The 24,321-nt window shown below is 46.6% G+C and overlaps 1 protein-coding gene across 1 annotated transcript in view; it reads left to right on the forward strand.

Annotated features, from left to right (window-relative positions):
- The first annotated feature begins 5,661 nt into the window (after nt 1–5,661).
- LOC311147309 (ski oncogene-like) overlaps nt 5,662–24,321 on the forward strand; it is a 27,970-nt gene continuing 9,310 nt past the window's right edge. The window contains exon 1 of the mRNA XM_084183993.1: nt 5,662–7,022. Coding sequence (XP_084040119.1) covers nt 6,117–7,022 — 906 coding nt within the window. The 5' untranslated portion in view covers nt 5,662–6,116. The remainder of the gene's footprint in view (nt 7,023–24,321) is intronic.

The raw sequence follows: 24,321 nt of genomic DNA on the forward strand, positions 1-24,321 counted from the left end.
AAAACAACACTATGGGGGGAAAAAACAGCCAATAGTTGAGGCCAACAGAAAAACAACACTATGGGGGGAAAGACCAGCCAATAGGTGAGGCCAACAGAAAAATAACACTACAGGGGGAAAAACCAGCCAATAGGTGAGGCCAACAGAAAAACAACACTATGGGGGGAAAAACCAGCCAATAGGTAAGGCCAACAGAAAAACAACACTACGGGGGGAAATACCAGCCAATAGGTGAGGCCAACAGAAAAACAACACTACGGGGGGGAAAACCAGCCAATAGTTGAGGCCAACAGAAAAACAACACTACGGGGGGAAAAACCAGCCAATAGGTGAGGCCAACAGAAAAACAACACTACGGGGGGGGAAACCAGCCAATAGGTGAGGCCAACAGAAAAACAACACTACGGGGGGGAAAAACAGCCAATAGGTGAGGCCAACAGAAAAACAACACTATGGGGGGAAAAACCAGCCAATAGGTGAGGCCAACAGAAAAACAACACTAGGGGGGGAAAAACCAGCCAATAGGTGAGGCCAACAGAAAAACACCACCACGGGGGGAAAAACCAGCCAATAGGTGAGGCCAACAGAAAAACAACATCTCGGGGGGAAAAACCAGCCAATAGGTGAGGCCAACAGAAAAACAACACTATGAGGGGAAAAACCAGCCAATAGGTGAGGCCAACAGAAAAACAACACTACGGGGGGAAAAACCAGCCAATAGGTGAAGCCAACAGAAAAACAACACTACGGGGGGAAAAACCAGCCAATAGGTGAGGCCAACAGAAAAACAACACTACGGGTGGAAAAACCAGCCAATAGGTGAGGCCAACAGAAAAACAACACTATGGGGGGAAAAACCAGCCAATAGTTGAAGCCAACAGAAAAACAACACTAGGGCGGGAGAAACCAGCCAATAGGTGAGGCCAACAGAAAAACAACACTACGGGGGGAAAAACCAGCCAATAGGTGAGGCCAACAGAAAAACAACACTACGGGGGGAAAAACCAGCCAATAGGTGAGGCCAACAGAAAAACAACACTACGGGGGGAATGACCAGCCAATAGGTGAGGCCAACAGAAAAACAACACTACGGGGGAAAAACCAGCCAATAGGTGAGGCCAACAGAAAAACAACACTACGAGGAAAAAACCAGCCAATAGGTGAGGCCAACAGAAAAACAACACTACGGGGGGAAAAACCAGCCAATAGGTGAGGCCAACAGAAAAACAACACTATGGGGGGGAAAAACAGCCAATAGGTGAGGCCAACAGAAAAACAACACTACGGGGGAAAAACCAGCCAATAGGTGAGGCCAACAGAAAAACAACACTACGGGGGGAAAAACCAGCCAATAGGTGAGGCCAACAGAAAAACAACACTATGGGGGGAAAAACCAGCTACTTTGAAAATAGATGAGGCCAACGGTGCCACAGAAGATTAGAATTCCAGAGCGCTAGATTGCTGACATGGGTAGTTCTTTACCGCGGAGGGAAAAGCACAAAAGGAGACCGGGCAAGGGAGTCTGTGGGTGCCTGCATGGTGTTACTCTGGGAAAAGCCACCAGGCGCCTGGGCCCTGGAAAGAAAGGTTATGTCATTTAGGAGTTGTGATCCAATGTTGTGCGCCATCGTCATGGATACAGGCAGAAAGATGAGGGGAATAAAAATTGCAGGAGAGAGAGAGAGAGAGAGAGAGAGAGAGAGAGAGAGAGAGAGAGAGAGAGAGAGAGAGAGAGAGACAGAGGGAGAGAGAGAGAGAGAGAGAGACTTGATGTTGATGTTATGAATCGTTGAAAAGGGGAAAGACATTTGCAGCTCACTCTCTCTCACCTGTCTGTCAGGCTTGGCTTTGAGAGGCTCTGCAGCTTGCAGTAAGCATCCATACACTCTAAGAAAAAAGGTGCTATCTAGAACCTACAATTGTTATTTGGCTGTCCCCATAGGAGAACCCTTTGAACAACCCTTTTTGGTTCCAGGTAGAACCAGTGTAACAATAGACTAGATACCAGTGTTCAGTAGACTACAGCACCCGATGTCACAGGAAGGCCAGAAAGATCATCAAGGGCTCCGGTGGTTGATGTCCTTGATGATCTGTCTGGCACTGCCTGTTCACCCTGCTGTCATCCAGAAGGTGAGGTCAGTACAGGTGCATCAAAGCTGGGACTGAGAGACTGAAAAACAGCTTCTATCTCAAGGCCGTCAGATTGTTAAATAGCCATCACTAGCACATTAGAGGCTGCTGCTGCCTATAGAAATCACTGGCCACTTTAAGAAATGGAACACTAGTCAATTTAATAATGTTTATATATCTTGCACTACTCATCTTATATGTATATACTGTATTCTATAATATTCTACTGTATCTTAGTCCATGCCGCTCTGTCATTGCTCGTCCATATATGTATATATTCTTAATTCCATTCCTTACTTAGATTTGTGTGTATTACTTAGAAATTGTTAGATATTACTTGTTAGGTATTACTGCACTGCCGGACCTAGATGCACAAGCATTTCGCTACACCCGCAATAACATCTGCTAAAGACGTGTATGTGACCAATCAAATTTGATTTGATACCAGTGTTCAGTAGACTAGATACCAGTGTTCAGTAGACTAGATACCAGTGTTCAGTAGACTATATACCAGTGTTCAGTAGACTAGATACCAGTGTTCAGTAGACTAGATACCAGTGTTCAGTAGACTCCTGCCCCGTGGCTCCCAGACCCCAGCAATATGATAGGAACGTTGCCAAATAGATAAAGCCCCAGGTCACTCCTGGCCTATCACAAAGGTCACTTATTCTTCAGCTTCAGCCATGTAGGATATAGGTAGGATATAGCTTGCCACCATAGCTCCAGATCTGGCAACCCACACCCGCTGACCAGTGGGCTACTCTGGGTGGGTTTTATGAGGAAGTGGAATGACTCTAGCCTGTGTTATCATTCCACTCCTTGCCACTCCTTGTCATGCAAAACATGTTTGGCATTGCAATGAGTTGACATGATAGCACCAACAGATCTGGGACCAGGCTTGAAAGACCCTTCTCTCAACCCAACTGTGTCATAGATGGTTCAATCTTGTAGAATGAAACCCCTTTAGGGAACTTAATTTGTACAAGGCTACGTCTCAAACATTGTCATAATTGTAATTTGTTTCAAAGAGGATTGGACTGATCCATTGTGTAAATGGTTGAGACTGTTGGTGTAGGCTTAACAGGTGGATTGCCTTTCTGGAGGGTAGCTTATGATTGGCGTAAAAACTCCTTATAACACATTGGTCATTGATTGATCTATGGGTCAGAATATCCATCACATTAACATTGGTGCCTACTCATGATTGTGTTTTCTATATGCCATGTAAATATATTGATTAAATGAATATCTGCTGTACTAATTTATTACCTAATTTATATTGTAATGACCTCTATGACAGTGCATCTATACAGTTGCCATTAGGTTGTATTTACATTGCCTCATGGCTAGGGGGAGCCACAGTAACAGCAAACAATTGCCTCACCTTTCATTCTTGGCTCACAACATCACAGTAAATCTTCATTGGCGACAGGGGCGTCATGCACCCCAAACATTTTAGGGGGCACAAAGTACATGAGGATGACTGAGGGGGTGGTCCGGAGGGGGGCTAGGCCCCCCGACTGTAAGTTGGTGAATTTTGCATTTTTCAAACAAATGAAACAGCTTTTTCCTGCAACCTAGAGCCATAATCATTATGCTTAATTCTATGTAAAAAAAAATATCTAAGCATACCTCTTGAGCTGTCTGTATCCTCCTGACTGGTGTTTCTTTTTTAAATAACCTAAATATGCTTCTCTGCATCTCTGCTAAAATCTGGGTAAAAGATTGAAAGGAATGTGAGTCTTATTCAGTACATTTAGTAATTGCTTGCTTTTCTAAAGTCTACCAACCTTGCCAGCAGTCATGCCAGCTGAGATAGTTAGACAAGCTAACTACTCTAACTTGATTGACAGCCTGAAATGGATTCTTGGTAGCTAGTAATGAGGTTGGGAACCAATCTGGGCTAGCTAAAGCCAACTTCATAAAATTGCTAGGTGGTTAGTAATATTTTTTAACAGGACAGGAGGGGGCACATCGGCATGACACCTCAACAGAGACAACCAAATGAACAATATTGCAATGCTGGTGTAGACTGGCATACAGTTCGTTTCATGAATCTTTATAATTCCTATGTTATGTATTATTATATAGCCTAGGCTACTTTACATGGGGGTACATGTGGTCCTCTGTAGCTCAGCTGGTAGAGCACGGCGCTTGTAACGCCAAGGTAGTGGGTTCGATCCCCGGGACCACCCATACACAAAAATGTATCCACGCATGACTGTAAGTCGCTTTGGATAAAAGCGTCTGCTAAATGGCATATTATTATTATGAAGACCCGTAATAAAAAGGTAGTAGCCTATACTCCACAAATGTATTAGGCTGTATTATTTATTCAATTACATTCACGGGATAAATAGCCAAATTGCTAAAGTGAATTACACGCTAGTAACAATGTACATTTTAAATGCACAGTGCAAGTCCAGTTTGCAATTTGTTCACTTTTTCCAATTATTTTCAGGACAACAGGAATGATTAGCTGGACTCCACATTATCCTAGTGTAACACCCACTACACTGCTCAACTGTTCATAAGTTTGAAGTGTGCATATTCATCCATGCCCTCGATGTTGCACATTATAATTCATACTCAAAACCCAGGAGGAAAGTGACTCAAACATAATTGTTTCATTTCATAGACTGTGCTACTACTGTAGGGGAGCTCGTAAAGTATAGCTATGCTTGTGCAATTAATTGGCACAACTACAGGTGTCACTTTATGCAAATACCTAAAATAGGTGGGCCTATGTGTAAAATGAATGGAATTGGAATGGTGCATCCACATAATAATAATAAGTATATATATATAAAAAAAAATATTATTTTTATTATTATTATTGTAATTATTATACATTATTAATGTATTATTATTATTAGTCCTATGTTGCTATGCCTTCAAAAAATGTAGTCCCCTGTAGCTCAGTTGGTAGAGCATGGCGCTTGCAACGCCAGGGTTGTGGGTTCGCTTCCCACGGGGGGCCAGTATGAAAATGAATGCACTCACTAACTGTAAGTCGCTCCAGATAAGAGCGTCTGCTAAAATGAATTTTTTTTTTTAAATAATAATATGTGACCCTGATATCAAATTTTCCCTAGTTTCCGCCATTAACAGTTTAAGCCAGCCTGGAAAAATAAACCTCAATAAATAAACCGCAGTCAGTCGTACAATTTGCATTTCCCCTCAAAGTCAAAATTTGACTGTCTGTTGCAAACACCACCCATCCTCTTTCGGTTACAGCGTTCTTATTACACATCAGTGGGTTACAGCGGTTCTTAGCTGTGAACCAAGTGATTCACGCTTAAGCCTTATGTTTTTTCCGACTTTACAAGGCTGCTAGGAGAAGTGGGGGAGTGACGACTTGTTCCTGGAAGAGCCAGCCTGCGGAGTCAGTCACATTTTTGGCTGGGATTCAATGACTGAGCCAGACACACACAAACACTGAGATAGGGGGGCTGCGAGGGAGAGAGAGAGGGGCGAGTGAGTGAGCAAGCGCAACCCAGCTCACAGACTAGCCATCTCCAGTACACAGGCATAGCGAACAGCGGGGGCAGACGGAGTGTATGCGTCGGGCTATACTGCAGTATTCCACAGTTTAAAGGAGGTTCCAAACGGGTTTTTACTGTGTTTTATACCTGATACATAGAGAGAGAAGGCTTTGCTTTATCGGTCGATACTTTTTCTGGATCTTCGAAAGCATTATTCCTTTTTTGTAGGAGTTTTAGAGGGACGCGTTTTAGATATGGACAGTCAGGAGTGTACTGCAGGGGAAGACTCGCCTGTGTCACCATTCGCTTAGTAGGCTAGTCAACGGAATTGGAAACTCATTGCCCGGGACTTTTTTGTGGATGTTTGATGAAGCGCTTTCTGCACTTGGCTAATTCTCGGAGACCTTGGATTTACAAGGAACCGGAACCAATCGTGGCTTTCAATTGTTTTAGTTTTCCCCAGTTGAAAGGAACTCTCGCTTTCAAAGTCTTAGTGAAAACATGGAGACTGTAACTCGACAAAGCTTCCAACCTCACCCAGGACTGCAACAAACTCTCAAGCAGTTTCATTTGAGTTCTATGAGCTCCCTCGGCGGACCGGCGGCGTTTTCTGCTCGATGGCCACATGACCTCCTGTTCAAGAAGGATGGGAAAGAGCCCGAGCCCGTGCTGCATCTTCCCATGCAGCCGCGGACAGTGATGCCGGGACCCCTCTTCATCCCGTCCGACCGCTCCACGGAGAGGTGCGAGACGGTCCTGGAGACCGAGACTGTCTCCTGTTTCGTGGTCGGCGGCGAGAAACGGCTGTGCTTGCCGCAGATCCTCAACACCGTACTGCGGGATTTCTCCCTTCAACAGATCAACTCGGTGTGCGACGACCTCCACATCTACTGCTCCAGGTGCACGGCGGAACAGCTGGAGATCCTCAAAGTCATGGGGATTCTCCCCTTCTCTGCGCCTTCCTGCGGACTCATCACCAAAACGGATGCGGAGCGCCTGTGCAATGCCCTGATTTACGGGGGCACCTACCCGCCGCACTGCAAGAAAGAGTTCACGGGCTCACTGGAGCTGGAGTTCACGGAGAAAAGCCTCAAAATATACCACGAGTGTTTTGGAAAGTGCAAGGGTCTCTTCGTCCCGGAGCTGTACACCAGCCCCAACGCAGCCTGCATCCAGTGCATTGACTGCAGACTCATGTACCCGACCCATAAATTCGTGGTGCACAGTCACAAATCGTTGGAAAACAGGACTTGCCACTGGGGCTTCGACTCCGCCAACTGGAGGGCATACATCCTCTTGGGCCAGGATTACACGGGGAAGGAGGAGAGGGCGCGCCTAGAGCAGCATTTGGACGACATTAAAGAGAAATTTGACTTCGCCAACAAATATAAGAGGAAAGCATCCAGGGTGAGTTGAACTCGTTAGTTACACAGTGTTGCAAGTGTTGCTACATTATACGAATGTTGTTACACTGCTGTAACAAAAAATGTACACTGCATTGAACGTTTTTTGCTCCTTTATCTTACTTGTGTTTTGTTGTGTTGTGTTCTTGCAAATGCACTGTTATCTCGGACTAAGAGTCAAAGATTTGTATCTCGAGAACAGTATAGACTATTGGCGCAATGATTTGTCCCAGCCATGGTCTAGTTTAGACTGGAGGCGAGTCCTTCCAAGATTGGGTTACTCTTCACATACTGTTACTAATTGTCCACGAATAACAGCTAAACGGCTCTGGTGGCAAAACAACCATTATGTGCCTGTGAAACACTTCTGCGGGTGTCAACTGCTCAATTATATTGGCCTTACTGTAAGTACAATCCCATTTACCAACAAATGGCACTATAATAGTGTTACAACAACTATCGAAACCCATGTGATGTATAGGGTCGAGGAAATAATGTAATCATTTCTAAAGTCGCGAAAACACTGTTCGTATGTGTATAGCTAAAACTCCCCTCTGTCCTGCACGCAGTTGCACGCATCACCCTCCCCCCAGGTCTTGCGGTGTGGGCTGCGCTCGCTCATTCCGCACTTTGCTGTGTATTGTGGCTGACTAGGCTGTGTTTGAGAAACAGGCACTTGGTCGGCCCGTGTTTTCTCAGGTACTTCAAGGTGGCCGTGTCATTAACGAGGGGTTGATCCGTGCGTAATGGCGTGGAGCTCCCATGAGGGTGGTCAGCGCGCCTGGATTAATTAGGGCACGAAGATATGTCAATTGTCTGCCTCGAGAGACCATTACTGTAGTAGACGTCTACTTTGTCAACTGAATAACCAGTAGGCTGCTACTACCCCTTCTGTGTCTGTGTTTGAGCGGATGGGTTAGCCTGCTATAGGCTAGTAGTATCACATAAAGAACAGTCCTGTGCAACAGGAAAATGTCAAAACATTTTTGTTTTTAAATGTATCTCCAAATGCAGTGTTTCTTGAAAATTATATTATTTCAGAGCACTTATATTCTAATGAGAAGAGGGGAGGGAGGGGAGAGACTGGGCGATTTACATAGCCAGCACTGTCTGCAAGCCATGATTTCTCTGGTGGATTCCCACAGTGCTTCCGTGGCCGGCTATCAGATGACCCCTAAATGATGTGGAGGGGAGCTTATCAAACATGGGAGAGGGGCTCAGTGTCTCCTCTCCTGCATGCCACCCAAGCTAGCCTTTTTGAGGGTAATTGAGCTTTGTGAACAGTATGGGGGCCTCCGGTGGCCTAACCCTGACTTTTACATTGGGGGCTATAGCCTCGAGCTGCAGCTATAGCAGACAGAGAGCCCTGATTGTAAATCCTATGGGGGATTAGGTCTGTGCTTTGGGGTGGGCAGGCTGGCAAGCAGAGGGCCCCCTCTTCCTCCAACTAAGACTGATAAAAGAGCCCCCTCCACAAATGAAAGGCAAGCATGGCCATTTGCATGAACTGTTACACATGAATAGAGTTGATGAAGCAGGGATAGGAGTATTGTGGTAGAGACATAATATGATCCCAACAAAGGAGAGCATTCACACACATACACACACACACACACACACACACGTTTTCCCTTCCCCCCAATTACCTACTTCTTTGCCCCTCTCGGCATGAAAGGAGGGTGAAAGGAGAGTGGGTGATTATGTTAAGAGACTTTTCGGTGGGCCATACAAACAAAGTGGAAGTGTTTACCAACAGGTCTCTCACAATTCACCACCACAGCCTTTACCCTTCTATTTGCCAGTGTTTCAGGAGGGCCAGAGCCTTGCCATGCACGGTCAACACTTGCTCTTGGCACTGTATTTTGGTTTGATTGGGGGAACCTAAAGGACTCTTCTATTGTTACAGGGGCTCAAAAGACACCTGTGTGTTAGTAATTGTTGGTGTAAGCACTCTCCTGAGCCTGGTTTAAATCCACTCTTTATTTAGTATTTTTGTTGTTGTTTTCATTTCTTTTTTTAAAGGAGCGGCTTGGTAAAAGCAATGCTAATGATATAATATTAGCAGAATTATGATAATATTGCTAAACTTCTCTCGCTATAGTAGCCTACAAGTCTCCCTTTGTCAGGGCATTTCACCAGGGGTGTTACCTTGAAATGTGTTTCAGAGAAGTGAGTAAGTGATAGACCGGAGTTTGCTTGTAGCTAGCAGCCGTCTCACAGTCAGACACAGGAAGTGAGCTCGAAGGACTTCCTGTCCTCAGAGACGGTTTGCTTCTCTGAGGTCATGGGCCCTATGCTCGATAGCAGCAGTCTGTGCATTACACACACAGACACACACACCTCAGAGGAGAAATTACACCACAACGACTTTTCAGTATACCTTTCTTATTGCAGCCTACTTCCCACTATAAAGGCTGTATTGGAATTTGCAGTAAAAGTGAATTATCTGTTTTAATCTGAGACGTGAGAGCGCAGGTGTCGACTGTGGGAGTTCAAACAACAGTGAATGAGCGAGCGAGTTAACTCAGGGAACTATTGAATGGGTTCAAAGGTTACGAGTAGGGTGTGGAGCAGTAGGCTAAGTCTCTTAAGTTCACCATGCTGGGTTCTGGCTGTTACCCATGTGGGTCGCAAATATAATCAGTGGCTTTCCATATCAGGATGGTTTGATAAGGATGGCGGCCGCAGATTTAGTAGCTCGTTAGATTTTATTTCACCTCAAGATGGTATGATTTATACACGCCCCATCTGTTGGGGGAGGGAGAGAGAGAGTGTACATTTCCAGCCTCCAGTTGAGACTGAGTTTATGCACAAGCGACCAGGTTTTCCTGCAGCAGCACAGGCTTTTGGTTGCGTAAGTCGAAAAAAGGAAATAAAAAAAATGTCAGACTCAGAGCCTAAAAATCTCCAACTTGAACAACGCTGTCAATGGGTTGTCCCTGTCTGGCCCTGTATTGTAGCAGCTGGTTGGTTGCTCTCTGGTGCGGAAGGGCTATCAGACACTGTTTGGTGTTTTGACAGAAGCCGCATTGGGGAAGCCAGCAGACAAGACTAGTAGTTAGTCTAGGCTGGGAGCGGGGGAGTTGCGACAGAAGTTGCATTCCAGACCCGCCACTCCCTGCGAGGGAGAGGGAGGGAGAGAGGAGACAAGCCCATAACGCAAGTCAACCCTCCTGAATGGGCAGGAATGAAACATGTACCCACAGCTGCACAGCGCTGTTAAAACCAATCTTCCACCGCCCAGGCGCTTGTCTCTCTTTGGGACAGGAAAATTGAGTTATTTTCCCTCCGTGTTTCTTTCTCGCTCCTGGGCATTTGTTAACTAAGGAGAGAGAGAGAGGCTGTGAAGGAGGGTGCATCAAAAATGGTTTTTCGGAAGTGGTGTGTTCTACGTTTCAATCTGTCATCTGAAGGACTTTTATAACGATGGTTTTGGTCTGCAGTTGCAATTTAGTTTGAAAATGTCTGAACCCTAAAGCTAGTCTGAGTTTGTAGCCTCAAAAGGAACATGCACAGTGCAAGCCAGGCAGACCCCCCCTCTCTCTCTCTCTCTCTCTCTCTCTCTCTGCAGAGTAAGCGCTTTAGCAAGTAGGTCTGGGGGCCTCGTTGTTTTCAAAAGTACTGCTCCCAAAGTGTGGCTGGGCTCCAGACCCCATTTCGCAGGGGCTGAAACCTCCCTCCCACTGACCAAAAATGTCCCAGTGCACCTTGGGATATCTGGCCTCCAGCTGAAGGGGCCGCTTGTTGGAAGTGGGGGGGGGGGGAAGTGAACTCCCTGAGGGAATAGAGGCCCATGTCCTGTTTCATATGCAAGGCACCGGCACTGGCCTTCTGACAGAGAGCCTTACCCACCATGTGGACAGCACAACAGCTGGTAGCCATGCATATCAATGGCCACAGAGAGAATATCCCTCTTCACTGCTTTCTGGGGGTTTTCCAGTAGGGAAAATGCAGCAACTGCAGCTGAATTAAAATACTCTATACAGCTAAAATACAGCTATTGGCTGGTGGTTTTGAGGTAGTGGTGATGATGTGGATTGATTTAAGAAGGACTTTTTTGCTTTGTGTTGTCGTGAGGGCTGTTGTGATCGCTGAGGAATCATCCAATGATTCCTGTGCATGTGTGTGTCTGTGCATGACCGAGAAAATTATCATATTCTCCAGAAGCCTGCATGGTCCAAGAAAAAGGAAGCTACTAATTCACTTTAGGGCTTAGCTAAATGAGTCCGGCTCCAACCCAATCTCTATCAGGCAGACTGTGACTACTCTGTGTCATCTGGGTACAGTGAGTCCTGCCTAGTTAGATCAGCTTGATGGTTCCTAGTGATCGATGGGATATTGACAGCCGGGTCTTCCCTGTCAAGGGTGGCTGAAGACTCCATCACTCCTTCATTTCCACTACACAACTAGAAGAGACACGGGATGTCTTCTCATCTGACCTCATATCAGTTCTATCTACGTATATACCACACGGGGGGGGGGGGTTGTGCAATGAACGTCTCGTCAATGACCGTCTCGTCGCATGATTGTTTAATTATTGAGTTTAGCAGAGCTGTATGCAGGGCCTAAAATTAACACCCGCCGCCTGCCAAATACGGGTAGATTTTGGCATTGGCGGGTAAAATGTATATTTCACCAGCCACGTTGGCGGGTGGTCAGGTCTCTACAGTGCGAGCATTTCACTCGCATTTGTGAATACAAATAGTCAAGTATGATCACATTTATAGTAAAATAAATACTGCAGTAGCTGTTTTCAAAGTATTTCTGCCGTTTTGTTTCATAGCTAGTAAGTTAATCGCACAAAGCAGAAGAACTACAAATCCTATTCCACCTCGCGCTGCAACACTGCCTGGCTGGGGGCTGTGCGCATGTGAAAAGCTTAATGAAATATTCATTTTTAGGAGCGCTGTGCACAGGCATAAAAGTTAGTTTCAAGTAAATTAGACTAACGTCTACTGAAGTGAGACTTTGTCCTTGTGTTTCTTGGCTATTTACATTGTTTTGTTCACAAGCTACTACTAGTCAGACTCAACGTCACATGCACAAACATGACTGGAGTCATGTTACCACGGTAACCTCCCGCCCTTAAAGGGGAAGGTGAACATTATACCACATTACTTCTTACTAGTAATACATCTATTGTTTTAGAAACATTACAAAGCATGCTCATACATTTGTTGTGTTTTGTTGGTGTAATTTTAGCGGGAAAAAAGCTATTTTGGCTGGTAAAAAATCTGAGTGGCTGGTAGATTTTTTAAAATCTACCTGCCACTTGGCTGTTGGACCAAAAAGTACATTTTATGTCCTGTGTATGTCGAGAGATACTGTATATGGCTCTAAATTTATATACAGTATATACAGTACATTGTTATATATGGCTCTGGCTTTTAGCGCTATACTAAGTGTTTTCTTTCTCAATGAGACCCAAGGCATGGATTTCATACTGACAAACAGATGCCGCTTCCACATTCGGAGGAAAACCTCCCTTTAACAATTTGGATGGTAATTGCTTTTTAGCTTGAATGGTATGCAAATGCAAGTCAATTACATTTCTTATTTGAATTAGCAGTTAAGCTCATGTGAATTATTTGCCACATGTACCACTAAGACAATAGACCTACACAGCAACACTACATGGTCAACAAGTCATCACAACACGGTCAACACGTCATCACAACACGCATTATTACGAGAGGCAACCAGGGAATCACAGGTGACATGCTTGACTGTGGTGTCTGGGAAATTCTTCAAAAGAGTCCGATAACGGCGAGGGAGAAAAGATTAAATGCGCCGATTCCTTTTATTTCCACCCCGCCAGCAGCTATTTTAATTCACAGCCTTTTAAAGATGCACAATGTAGAAATCGCTCCGCCATTTCCTGGTTGCTAAAGTACTAGTAGTTCACCTAATTTCAGTTTATGTGACAAAGCAAGCAACTATAGTGTAGAGAATCATTGTACCATCTAAACTGCTGTGAAATATATTTTCCATCACCAAAAATATTGTATTTTCAGCTGTTTGAAGCTGGTGTACCAAACCGAAAGTAAAAGACCCCAAAACGAAACTTAAGAACGGGAAGCATAGAAATAACGCACATACACCGAACTAAAATATAAACGCAACATGTAAAGTTTTGGTCCCATGTTTCATGAGCTGAAATAAAATATCCCAGAAATTATTTCATGGCCTGCATACTCACCAGACATGTCACCCATTGAGCATGTTTGGGATGCTCTGGATTGACGTGTACAACAGTGTGTTCCAGTTCCGCCAATATCCAGCAACTTCGCACAGCCATTGAAATGGAGTGGGACAACATTCCACAGGCCACAATCAACAGCTTGATCAACTCTATGCGAAGGAGATGTGTCACGCTGCATGAGGCAAATGATGTTCACACCAGATACTGACTGGTTCTATGATCCACCCTGCTATTTAAAAAAAAAATTTTTTTAAGCTATCTGTGACCAGCAGATGCATATCTGTATTCCCAGTCATGTGAAATCCATAGATTAGGGCCTAATTAATTTATTTCAATTGACTGATTTCCTTATATGAACTGTAACTCAGTAAAATCTTTGAAATTGTTGCATTTATATTTTTGTTCAGTATAGAACAGATCTACCGCTTCTTAATTCAATTAGCAGAAGCTCTTATCCAGAGCGACTTACAGTTAGTGAGTTCATACATTTTCTCGTACTGGTCCCCAGTGAGAATTGAACCCACAACCCTGGCGTTGCAAGCGCCATGCTCTACCAACTGAGCCACACGGGTTCCTTAGACTTGCTTTCAATGAGAATTACATATATATAACTCACATTTCTATGCGAATTTGGTCGGGTCACTCAAAAAAGTTACATATTGCAGCTTTAAAATTAATCTAACAGACGGGGCTTCTCTCTCTATGAAATACTTGATAAAACAACAGATCTAAAAGGGATCTAGGTTACTCTTGTTTATTTTTTATAATGGATTTTTTGTTGTTGTTGCAATTTCTGTTTGATTGCTCAACTGTGTATTCATATGGCTAGTACACAGAGCTGTATTTCTGACACATGAAGCATTACCTATGGAAGTTACAGTATAATAATTAGTACACTATCATGTTAAGCTCCCAGGGATTTGGTGTTATTACTGTTGGTCAACAGTTTGAATCCATGAGTCCTTAGAGTATTCTCCCTCTTTTCTAGAAGCTCTCACTGCCTGCCTGCCCACCCCTCCTCCACACACACGGAAAATGGATGTCCGGGGGGGCGTGTTCGAGCGGCAGAGGCCAAGAGGGCTGGAGAGTGCATTATAACCTGACTGCCTGCGTGACTGTGGGGGAGCATTGAACAGGCCCGGGTGTGCTATGTCGCTTCGGAAGGAAAGATGGAAGGGGAGAGAGGAGGAGGAGGAGGAGAGGAGAAGACAGGGGGAGGTCCCTGTAAATGTTAATGTCCACGGGGATCCCTCCTCTCCCCAAAGTGAAAGTAGTGCCAGCAGCTTACCCGGGCTACTGATTTTGGTTTCTCGTAGTAACCGGAAGCTGTTTGCCAGTCCATGACTTCTTCTCGGTGTCATGTGTTTTTTAACAGCAGCCCAGCACTTTTGATGCGAACGATAATGTGCCGTTATTTTGTTGCAAGCTATTTATTATTGATGGCCGATTACCGTAGGCAGCAAGGGCCTCCTTGCTTATTTAATGACATAGCCTGTTTGCAGGATGACTTGGGGTTTGAAATATTCATAGACACATTGCTCTGCCATACAAACTATTGCAATTTGCTACACATTCAACCTCCATCCAACCAACCACCGACCGCCGCCTCGTCCAATCGCCTCAGGGCTTCTACAGCCGTCAGCCAATCAATGAAAGTCTAGTGTAGGGTTACTATTGATGCAATAAAGCATATATATATGCCCAACATGAAAAAACGAAGTCAAACCAAACTCGTTGGTAACCAACAGTACTTGGTTCTGAATGGAATGCCCTATAATAATATTAGTGTGATGCCAGACAGGGAAGTCTCATCAAGTATTTGTGTGTGTACAGTAAACATCCCAGTCTATTTCCGTGTTCGCACAGTCGACAATCATCACCCTCCTTGGAGTGGATACAGTTTATTTTGACTCATGGCCTCATATCTCAGTATATCACCAGGCTAAAAATGAGGCACCGGCGTTCTCGCACGTCTGTGTGTGTGTGTGTGTGTGTGTGTGTGTCTGTGTGTGTGTGTGTCTGTGTGTGTGTGTGTCTGTGTGTGTGTGTGTGTCTGTGTCTGTGTGTGTGTGTGTGTGTGTGTGTGTGTGTCTGTGTGTGTGTGTGTTTGTGGATAAAGATAGATGCAGTGTTTGGCGGGCCGTGGTGGAACAGTAGTAGCATGTCTGGTATGCAGCTCTCTCTCTCTCTCGTCAAGGAGTGGCCCAGTTACAGGCACTGTCTTGTCGTTGGCACACACTGGCACACAGACACATCCCCCTGCCCTAAGCACACACTATGAATGACTCGGTTGTTCTGGGGAGTAAGACTAGACTATACTATACTGATAGAACAATCACATACTCTATTTCAGCTGAATTCAAGGCTAATTGTGATAGAAAAAAGGCAATAAAATGCACAAACATTTTGATTTGGATGTGTCGGTAAATGGTATGAATTGATGACACTAGTTGAGGGCCTAGTGGTCCAATTCTGCATGGGTTTGTAATGGGAAAGAGGCTGGTTTTAGAAGGTAGCAGATTGCTAAGGGAGAAAGAGAGAGAGCGAGAGAGAAGGTGGTGCTTTATTGGCATGGCTGGCTGCGGGCGATTTGTGCGGAGTCAGCCCGGGGATCCTCTTTGTGTGACGGTGCTTGGTCACATGACCTCACCCCAAAAATGATGACCCCTCTCGCCCTCTCACCTCTTTCAGCTCGCGTAAGCCAATAGTGTGCCTCAGAGCAGCTCTCACGGGGGCAGATGGCTGTCTAATGAAGGAAGCCACACAAACACACTGCAGCATACAGACTGTAAATATAATGATTATTATGATTATACAGCACTATCACAAAAGCTCATCAGTAGTACAGTAATTTAAAGGTAAAGAAATCTACATTCTGCTTTGGTGAAAGTGTTTAAGATATGATGCTTCGCAGTGAGTTCTTTTTAACGCTCATCTAATCATCTAATGTTTACATAGCCAAGTATCTGTCTGAGACTAAATGGAACATTTGAATAGGAATGGCCTATTCTGCTTCATTTGGTGTGTGATTGTGCGTGGGCAAGTGTGTGTTTGTGTTTGTGTGTGTGTGTGTGTGTTTATGTGTGTGTGTTTATGTATGTGTGTGTGTGTGTGTGCTGTTAGAGGAGATGAGCTCACTGCCTACTCATTTCCATCCCCAACTGGCTGTCTCCCACGGTGATGGAGGCTCGCCACTCCCCGCCTCCTCTCCACACACACACACACACACACACACACACACACACACACACACACACACACATTTTTGCAAAATCAACAATTCCCCGCAGATTGAGGCGGCTTGCAAATTTCACCAACCAATGAATTAAACAGTCAAATCATCGCAATATTATCACATAAAACGGACCCATCACCACAGTACAAGAAAAAGGTTAGCAATTTCAACCAATCACTGCACATTTACAGCATAATATGGTTCAATCAAGCGACATTTAAATAACTTTTTCCCTTGACAGGGCATTTTCGCGACAAATTGGACAAGATCATTGGGGGCAAGGAAATATTCAAGAGGGCTCGTGGGAGCTTAGCTGCAGCCAGGTCAAAGGGCAGCTCCCATGGGCTCTGGGAGGTATTCTTTCTGTGGAGGGCATCAGCTGGGACACTGCGCTCCGCCCACCTCCCTTTGTCACCCCGTCACTTGTCCCAAGCTGCCGAGTCAAAGACGACTGCTCAAGGTCGCGCCTCCTTCGCCTCCTTCGCCTCCTCCTGGAGCTTCACCTCAATCGTGGAAAGCTTGCCGTCAATGTGACTCCATCCGTTGTTGTGGCAGTCTTGAGTAAGACTCATGAAGTAGATATCGTCATTCTTGTTGACTGCCCAGCACCCAAAGGGTCTGCAACTGTAGTACCGGTGGTGGAAAAAGTACTTAATTGTCACTTGAGTAAAAGTTAAAATACCTTAATAGAAAATGACTCAAGTAAAAGTGAAAGTCACCCAGTAAAATACTACTTGAGTAAAAGTCTAAAAGTATTTGGTTTTAAATATACTTAAGTATGAAAAGTAAATGGAATTGCTAAAAGGTACTTCAGTATCAAAAGTAAAAGTGAAAGTATAAACCATTTCAAATTCCTTATATTAATCAAACCTGACGACACCATAATGAACAAACAAAGCATTTGTGTTTAGTGAGTCCGCCAGTAGGGATGACCAGGGATGTTCTCTTGATAAGTGTGTGAATTGGACCATTTTAATGTCAAAATGTAACGAGTACTTTTGGGTGTCAGGGAAAATGTATGGAGTAAAAAGTACATTATTTTCTTTAGGAATGTAGTGAAGTAACAGTAAAAGTTGGCCAAAATATCAATAGTGAAGTTAAGTACAGATACCCCAAAAAACTACTTAAGTAGTACTTTTAACCACTGTGTAGTACTTCACACTTCCTGGCAAGCTAAGCTAAGACCCTTGGGCCTAGCTAAGGTGCCAAGACGGGATAGGCCTACACAGAGTTGGAGTACATTACATTTTGCAGACTTATCCAGAGCGACTTACAGGAGCAATTAGGGTTAAGTGCCTTGCTCAAGGGCACATCGACAGATTTTTCACCTAGTCGGCTCGGGGATTAGAACCAGCGACCTTTCGGTTACTGGCACAACGCTCTTAACCACTAAGCCACCTGCCGCCCTACACTGTAGCACCATTAACTTTAATTTCATCTTACTGTATATTCTATAAGGCATTGTTATAGAAGATCTTATAGAGCCACGATGTAGCCAGCTACAATGTAGCTTACCCTCCTTTTTCTGAGGTAAAAAACGAAAGCAACATTTCCTCAGAAACAATTGAATGTGCGGCTGTTTACTTTTGGCCAGTGCGGGAACTGTGTGGCCTGTGTGGAGTCTCTTGTGTGGAGAGGGCAGGGCGGAGATATCAATCAGTAAACGTCTGTGATCTTTGCTTTGTTTAGTCTACTGACTCACTGCGATGTCTGCCTGCTCTCTGCCTGGGTTAATCTTGCACAAGATTAATCCGATGGGAGATAGACTTAATTGCCCTATCGATCCAACAAAGCACTTGTTCCGAACTTTAACCGGCGACTAGAAACTGAGACTATGAATCACCACAGCTGGGCTACGTTTTGTAACATATGGAAAGACACATATCCCTGTCTGAAATCCAAGCCTAACTAGTTATAACCCTAGTATAGGCTAGTATCCACTATAATTGTCAGTAGTACAGTTGGACTACTATTCCATATCATGTATCATGCTATACACTGACCCAACAAAATACTTGTTGCATTTTATTGGGCAGTTTTTGGTCATTATACCCATTCTAGATTGAAGCCATTATTTTCCAAAACAAGTATTAGATGTAGGACTTGGACTCCAAATGTATAGTTAGAAATGTGGAAAACTGATTGGATTTGCACAAAGTCATCAACGTAAGGGAATTGTGTAATTTTTACATCCAACTTTTAACCTAAATCCAATGTCATGGTGATATTTTTTGTTGAATTCATGTTGATTTCAGGTTAGTTGACAACTCAACCAAATGTAAACATAGACGTTGAACTGAGAGCTTTGAGGATAAAGTTTAGACTGAAACTAGTGAGCAAATAGTTGGAATTTAGACTGGTTCAAGGGAGCAAGGTAGTTCAATTTAGACTTATTAGAAAGCAAGGTTGGCTCAGTTTAGACTGCAGCCAGCCCGCGGGGCAGCAAAAGAAACAAACTCGGCGGCCGGCCACACCTTGGCAGCTTTTTCCTGGCCCTGCCCCCGGATCAGTTTACACCTCAGGAATGAAGTGTTGGAAACAATGACTTATAATGGCATTAACATCCTTCCTGCAGCCTCTTCCCCCACCTCCACCTCCAACTCATTGATCTCCCCAATTCATCCCATTCCATCCCACTCTGGCACACAACTCTTTCTCTCTTTCCTCATCCCTCGGTTATCTCTCTCTTCCTCTATAGGCTTGAGTGAAACCCATTGATTTCACGCCCCCTGTGCACGCGCACACACACACACACACACACACACACACATAGATGCAGGCATGCACACATCCTCCAGTCAAACACACTCATCACCATTGAAACAAACACTCATAGCCATAGACCTAGCTACATACATGAATGTGCACACACTCAAACATCCGCACATGCTATTTACACACACTTACACCCCCCAACACTCCGCCAGGGCAGACAATGGGTCTCTTGAAGCCCTTGGCTTGTAATTCATGTAATTGTAGATGTGCAGACAGGGAAATGTGTGGAGTGTGTAACCGCCTCCTCAGCATAAAGCCTCCCCGGGAGTACAAAGGCATTACTTCCCTGCTTCAGCCCCTCTCCCTGCCTGTTCATCAAAGGGATGACTGTCAAGGCTATCTTCAGCAGTAGCACATCTGTTTATATAAAGCATATCACCATTTGTATCCATCCCTGTCAATCTCTCTCCACATGTGTGTGTGTGGGGTGTGTGGGGGCGGGGTGGGGTGTGTGGGGGCGGTGTGGGGTGGTATGGGGGTGGGGTGGGGTGGGGTATGGGGGTGGGGTGGTGTGGGGTATGGGGGTGGTGTGGGGTATGGGGGTGGGGTGTTTGTGGGGGCGGGGTGGGGTGTGTGGGGGCGGGGTGGGGTGTGTGGGGGCGGCGTGGGGTGGTGTGGGGTATGGGGGTGGGGTGTGTGGGGGCGGTGTGGGGTGTGTTGGGGCGGTGTGGGGTGCGTGGGGGCGGCGTGGGGTGGTGGGTGTGTGGGGGCGGGGTGGGGTGGTGAGTGTGTTGGGGTGTGGGGGCGGGGTGGGGTGGGGTGTGTGGGGTGGGTGTGTTGGGGTGGGGTGGTGGAGGCGGGGTGGTGGGTGTGTTGGGGTGGGGTGGGGTGGGGTGGTGGAGGCGGGGTGGTGGGTGTGTTGGGGCGGGGTGGGTGTGGTGGAGGCGGGGTGGTGGGTGTGTGGGGGCGGGGTGGGGTGGTGAGTGTGTTGGGGTGTGGGGGCTGGGTGGGGTGTGTGGGGTGGGTGTGTTGGGGTGGGGTGGGGTGGTGGAGGCGGGGTGGTGGGTGTGTTGGGGCGGGGTGGGTGTGGTGGAGGCGGGGTGGTGGGTGTGTGGGGGTGGGGTGGTGGGTGTGTGTGGGGGCGGGGTGGGGTGTGTGGGGGCGTGGTGGGTGTGTTGGGGTGTGTGGGGGCGTGGTGGGTGGGTGGGTGTGTGTGTGGGGGCAGGGTGGGTGTGGGGTGTGTTGGGGGTGCGTGGTGGGTGTGTTGGGGCGGTGTGGGTGTGTTGTGGGTGTGTGGGGGCGTGGTGGGTGTGTTGGGGCGGTGTGGTGTGTGGGGGCGGGCCTTCACCTTATTCTTATTCCATCTCCTGTGACCTCTACCCTCTTCACTCGGCTCATCTGTTTGCCCTGTTTAATTATCTTTGCACACACACACACACATACACACACACAGACAGATCAGGCCTCACGCTGAACCTTGCCCTCTGGAACACACAGACCCATCCAGAGAATGATGGAAAACCTCCCTCCCTCGTTCCTTCTCTCCTTCCATTCCCCTCTCCTGACCTGACCACTGATCGTCTGCAAGGCTCAGTATTAAACAGACTCCTTTGTGTGTGTGTGTGTGTGTGTGTGTGTGTCTTTGTCTGTGTGTATTTGGTCTGTACAGTAGGCACCCTTTCACAAACAGCCAGAGACAGTCGCAACCCAACAGCCCAACAGATAGACCTACACGCTGCCGATACAAATGACTGAACTCTTTGTCCATCAGAGTTTATTGGACGGTCACAAACGAGGGGAGAATTCTTGGCCCCGCTTCTTGCCTGAGACTATTTATTTTACATTTGGAAATCCAATCTGTCTGTATTTTGCGGTAGGAATGATACCATAGCGAGGTAAGTTTCATAGGAGCGAGGGAAAGAGAGAGGCTTGGGTTTTGTACATGTTGGATTTTCCACTCACCGGCCAAGCCGGACAGTATTATTCTAAGAGAAAATGAGACGCGGGGCGAGTGTTTAGTCTGAAGGACAGAGGGAGAGGTGTTGTGTCTCCATCTCTTTTTCTGTCCCTCTTTCATTTTTATTTCTATTTCTCTTTTGCTCTTTCTTTTACTCTGACTGTGGTATTCTCTCTCTCTCTCTCTCTCTCTCTCTCTCTCTCTCTCTCTCTCTCTCTCTCTCTCTCTCTCTGTCTCTCTGTCTCTCTCTCTGTCTCTCTCTCTCTGTCTCTCTGTCTCTCTGTCTCTCTATCTATCTCTCTCTCTCTCTCTCTCTCTCTCTCTCTCTCTCTCTCTCTCTCTCTCTCTCTCTCTCTCTCTCTCTCTCTCTCTCGCGCTCCCCCCTCTCTCGCGCCCCCCCCCCCTCTCTCTAGCTCTCTCTCTCTCGCCACCCCCTCTCTCTCTCTCTCTCTCTCTCTCTCTCTCTCCCTTCTTTCTTTCCCTGGCTGGGGTTCCTTTCTTTCCCTGGCTGGGGTTCCTTTCTTTCCCTGGCTGGGGTTCCTTTCTTTCCCCGGCTGGTGTTCCTTTTTTTCCCTGGCTGGGGTTCCTTTCTTTCCACGGCTGGGGTTCCTTTCTTTCCCCGGTTTGGGTTCCTTTCTTTCCCCGGTTGGGGTTCCTTTCTTTCCCCGGTTGGGGTTCCTTTCTTTCCCCCGGTGGGGTTCCTTTTTTTCCCTGGTTGGGGTTCCTTTCTTTTCCCGGCTGGGGTTCCTTTCTTTCCCCGGCTGGGGTTCCTTTTTTTCCCCTGGCTGGGGTTCCTTTCTTTCCCCGGCTGGGGTTTCTTTCTTTCCCTGGCTGGGGTTTCTTTCTTTCCCTGGCTGAGGTTCCTTTCTTTCCCTGGCTGAGGTTTCTTTCTTCCCCTTGCTGTTGCTGTAGAGGCCAACTGAGTCAGGACGCGCCATGAAACATCAGAATACACTTCCTTCTGCAATCAATACATCTCAGGTCCTGCAGACTCACATTGGCAGACAGCTGGGAACGCGTGCACTCACACACCTGCAGTGGCATGTTTTAATAATAATTAATAATATTATTGGACTTATATAGTGCTTTTCTAGACACTCAAAACGCTTTACATAGTAACGGGGAAGCTCACATGCGCTTTTTACACAAGCGCACACACACATGTCCACACACACATATCTGCAATGGCATGCTTTCACTCATGCGCGCACACATGCGCACACATCCTCGGGACACAAATCGGAAAAGAGGATCAACTAATTGCCCTTGTGTTGGAATTAGACTTGGCCGAAAACAAAAGGCTTATTGCACCATTTATGTAATGGCGGCCTGGAAAATGTCTGTGGTATTCAGCACTCAGTTATGCTTTCCGGATCGGACTGCTTTAGACTAACTGCTGGAAATGGCACGGAATCAGACCGCCTCACCCTCCTGGGAGGGATACTGCTATGCCTTGTCTTCAAGCTCTCAGCAATTCACCCTGCGGAACTACAGAGCTAGCAGAGAAGCTATCCCACTGGCTTTATTTCAGTGCATAGCCTATGTTAAATGCTAACAGTGCTAGGCTATGTGCTAATTTATTTCAGTGCTTATCCTATGCTAAATGCTAACAGTGCTAGGCTACATGATAAATCCACTGCACTGGGCACTTTTGTGGCTGAAGCCGTTTCAGAACGAACCAACAGCAGCAAGCTCAAAGAGAGTGAGCATGAAATGGAAGGATGGATGGATGGATAGATGGAGGGTTGGATGGATGGATGGATGGATGGTCCCCTCCCTTCTCAGTGCAGCGGTAATGAAATGATAGATACCCGAAGCGAGTGGGCCAGAAGGGAAGGGATGACCTCACAGGCACCTAATCACCGCGGAGGGAGAACCCAGTCGCTAATGTGTCCATTAGCATTCTCCTCCACCGGAAAAACTAACGCAGTGTGGGGAGGGAGAAAAAAATGATGAGGAATGGAACAGAACACATCTCCTCCTCCATCTCCTCCTCCATCTCCTCCTCCATCATCTCCTCCTCCATCTCCTTCTCCTTCTTCTATGTACTCAGCTCATTTATAGCCCATTTGACAAATTGCTGCTGACAAACTCCTGGATCGAACACTCCACTCTTGTGATGTTGTTTGGTGGAGACAGATGTTTTAGTTGGTTGCTCAATGCTATGTTTTTGGGGATTTTTATTGAATGAAGTTAGCTTCAACGCTACGCTAGCTGGCTGTGTGTATTTTGGAGTGTTCCACCAGCAGGGATGTCAAATGCCATTGTTGTTTCCTTCCTCGCGCCCGTGTGCCAGGCCGGCCACAGTTCAAAGGTCATGTAGGTTTGCTGATGCCAGAGTTTGCTCCGGTGGAGTGTCCCAGCTACCCCCTCCTATCCCCTGTTCCCCCCTGTCCCCAAACAGTGGGCCGCCTGTATGGGCGTGTCACGTGACCTGAGTGGGGTGATCGCCCGGTGGACTAACAGCAGCAGGGCCACGCGGGGACTAACGGTCCTTTAAAAAGAGACAGAGAGTGCACGCTTTGCCACTGCCGCACAACCCCCATCTGTCTATAACACACACACACACACACACACACATACACACACGCACACATGCGACTGGTGACTAGATGGATGTGGAAAAGAGAGGGAGAGAGTGGCTGACCCCCCCCCCCCCCCCCCCCCCCACACACACACACCAAAAACCCTAGCACCTTATGCTCACATGCTGAAATGCGACACCCCTCGCCCTCCACTTCCTCCTCTGTCTGACTAAACAGAGTCAGCCTCAATAAGTCGCCGCTGCTCCTAGTCTGTGTGTCTCACTGTGACTCTTCCCCCTTCCTGGCAGCTCCTAGTCTGTGGTGTCTCACTGTGACCCTTCCCCCTCCCTGGCAGCTGCTAGTCTGTGGTGTCTCTCTGTGACTCTTCCCCCTTCCTGGCAGCTGCTAGTCTGTGGTGTCTCACTGTGACTCTTCCCCCTCCCTGGCAGCTGCTAGTCTGTGGTGTCTCACTGTGACTCTTCCCCTTCCTGGCAGCTGCTAGTCTGTGGTGTCTCACTGTGACCCTTCCCCCTCCCTGGCAGCTGCTAGTCTGTGGTGTCTCACTGTGACCCTTCACCCTTCCTGGCAGCGGGGGAACGGAGACGCTGGTTTTGATGTAACACCACAGCGATTTCCTGTGTGACTGTGACACACCCAGCCACGGTTAGC

Source organism: Coregonus lavaretus (assembly GCF_964263955.1).
Source record: "Coregonus lavaretus genome assembly, chromosome: 20".
Taxonomy (NCBI): domain Eukaryota; kingdom Metazoa; phylum Chordata; class Actinopteri; order Salmoniformes; family Salmonidae; genus Coregonus; species Coregonus lavaretus.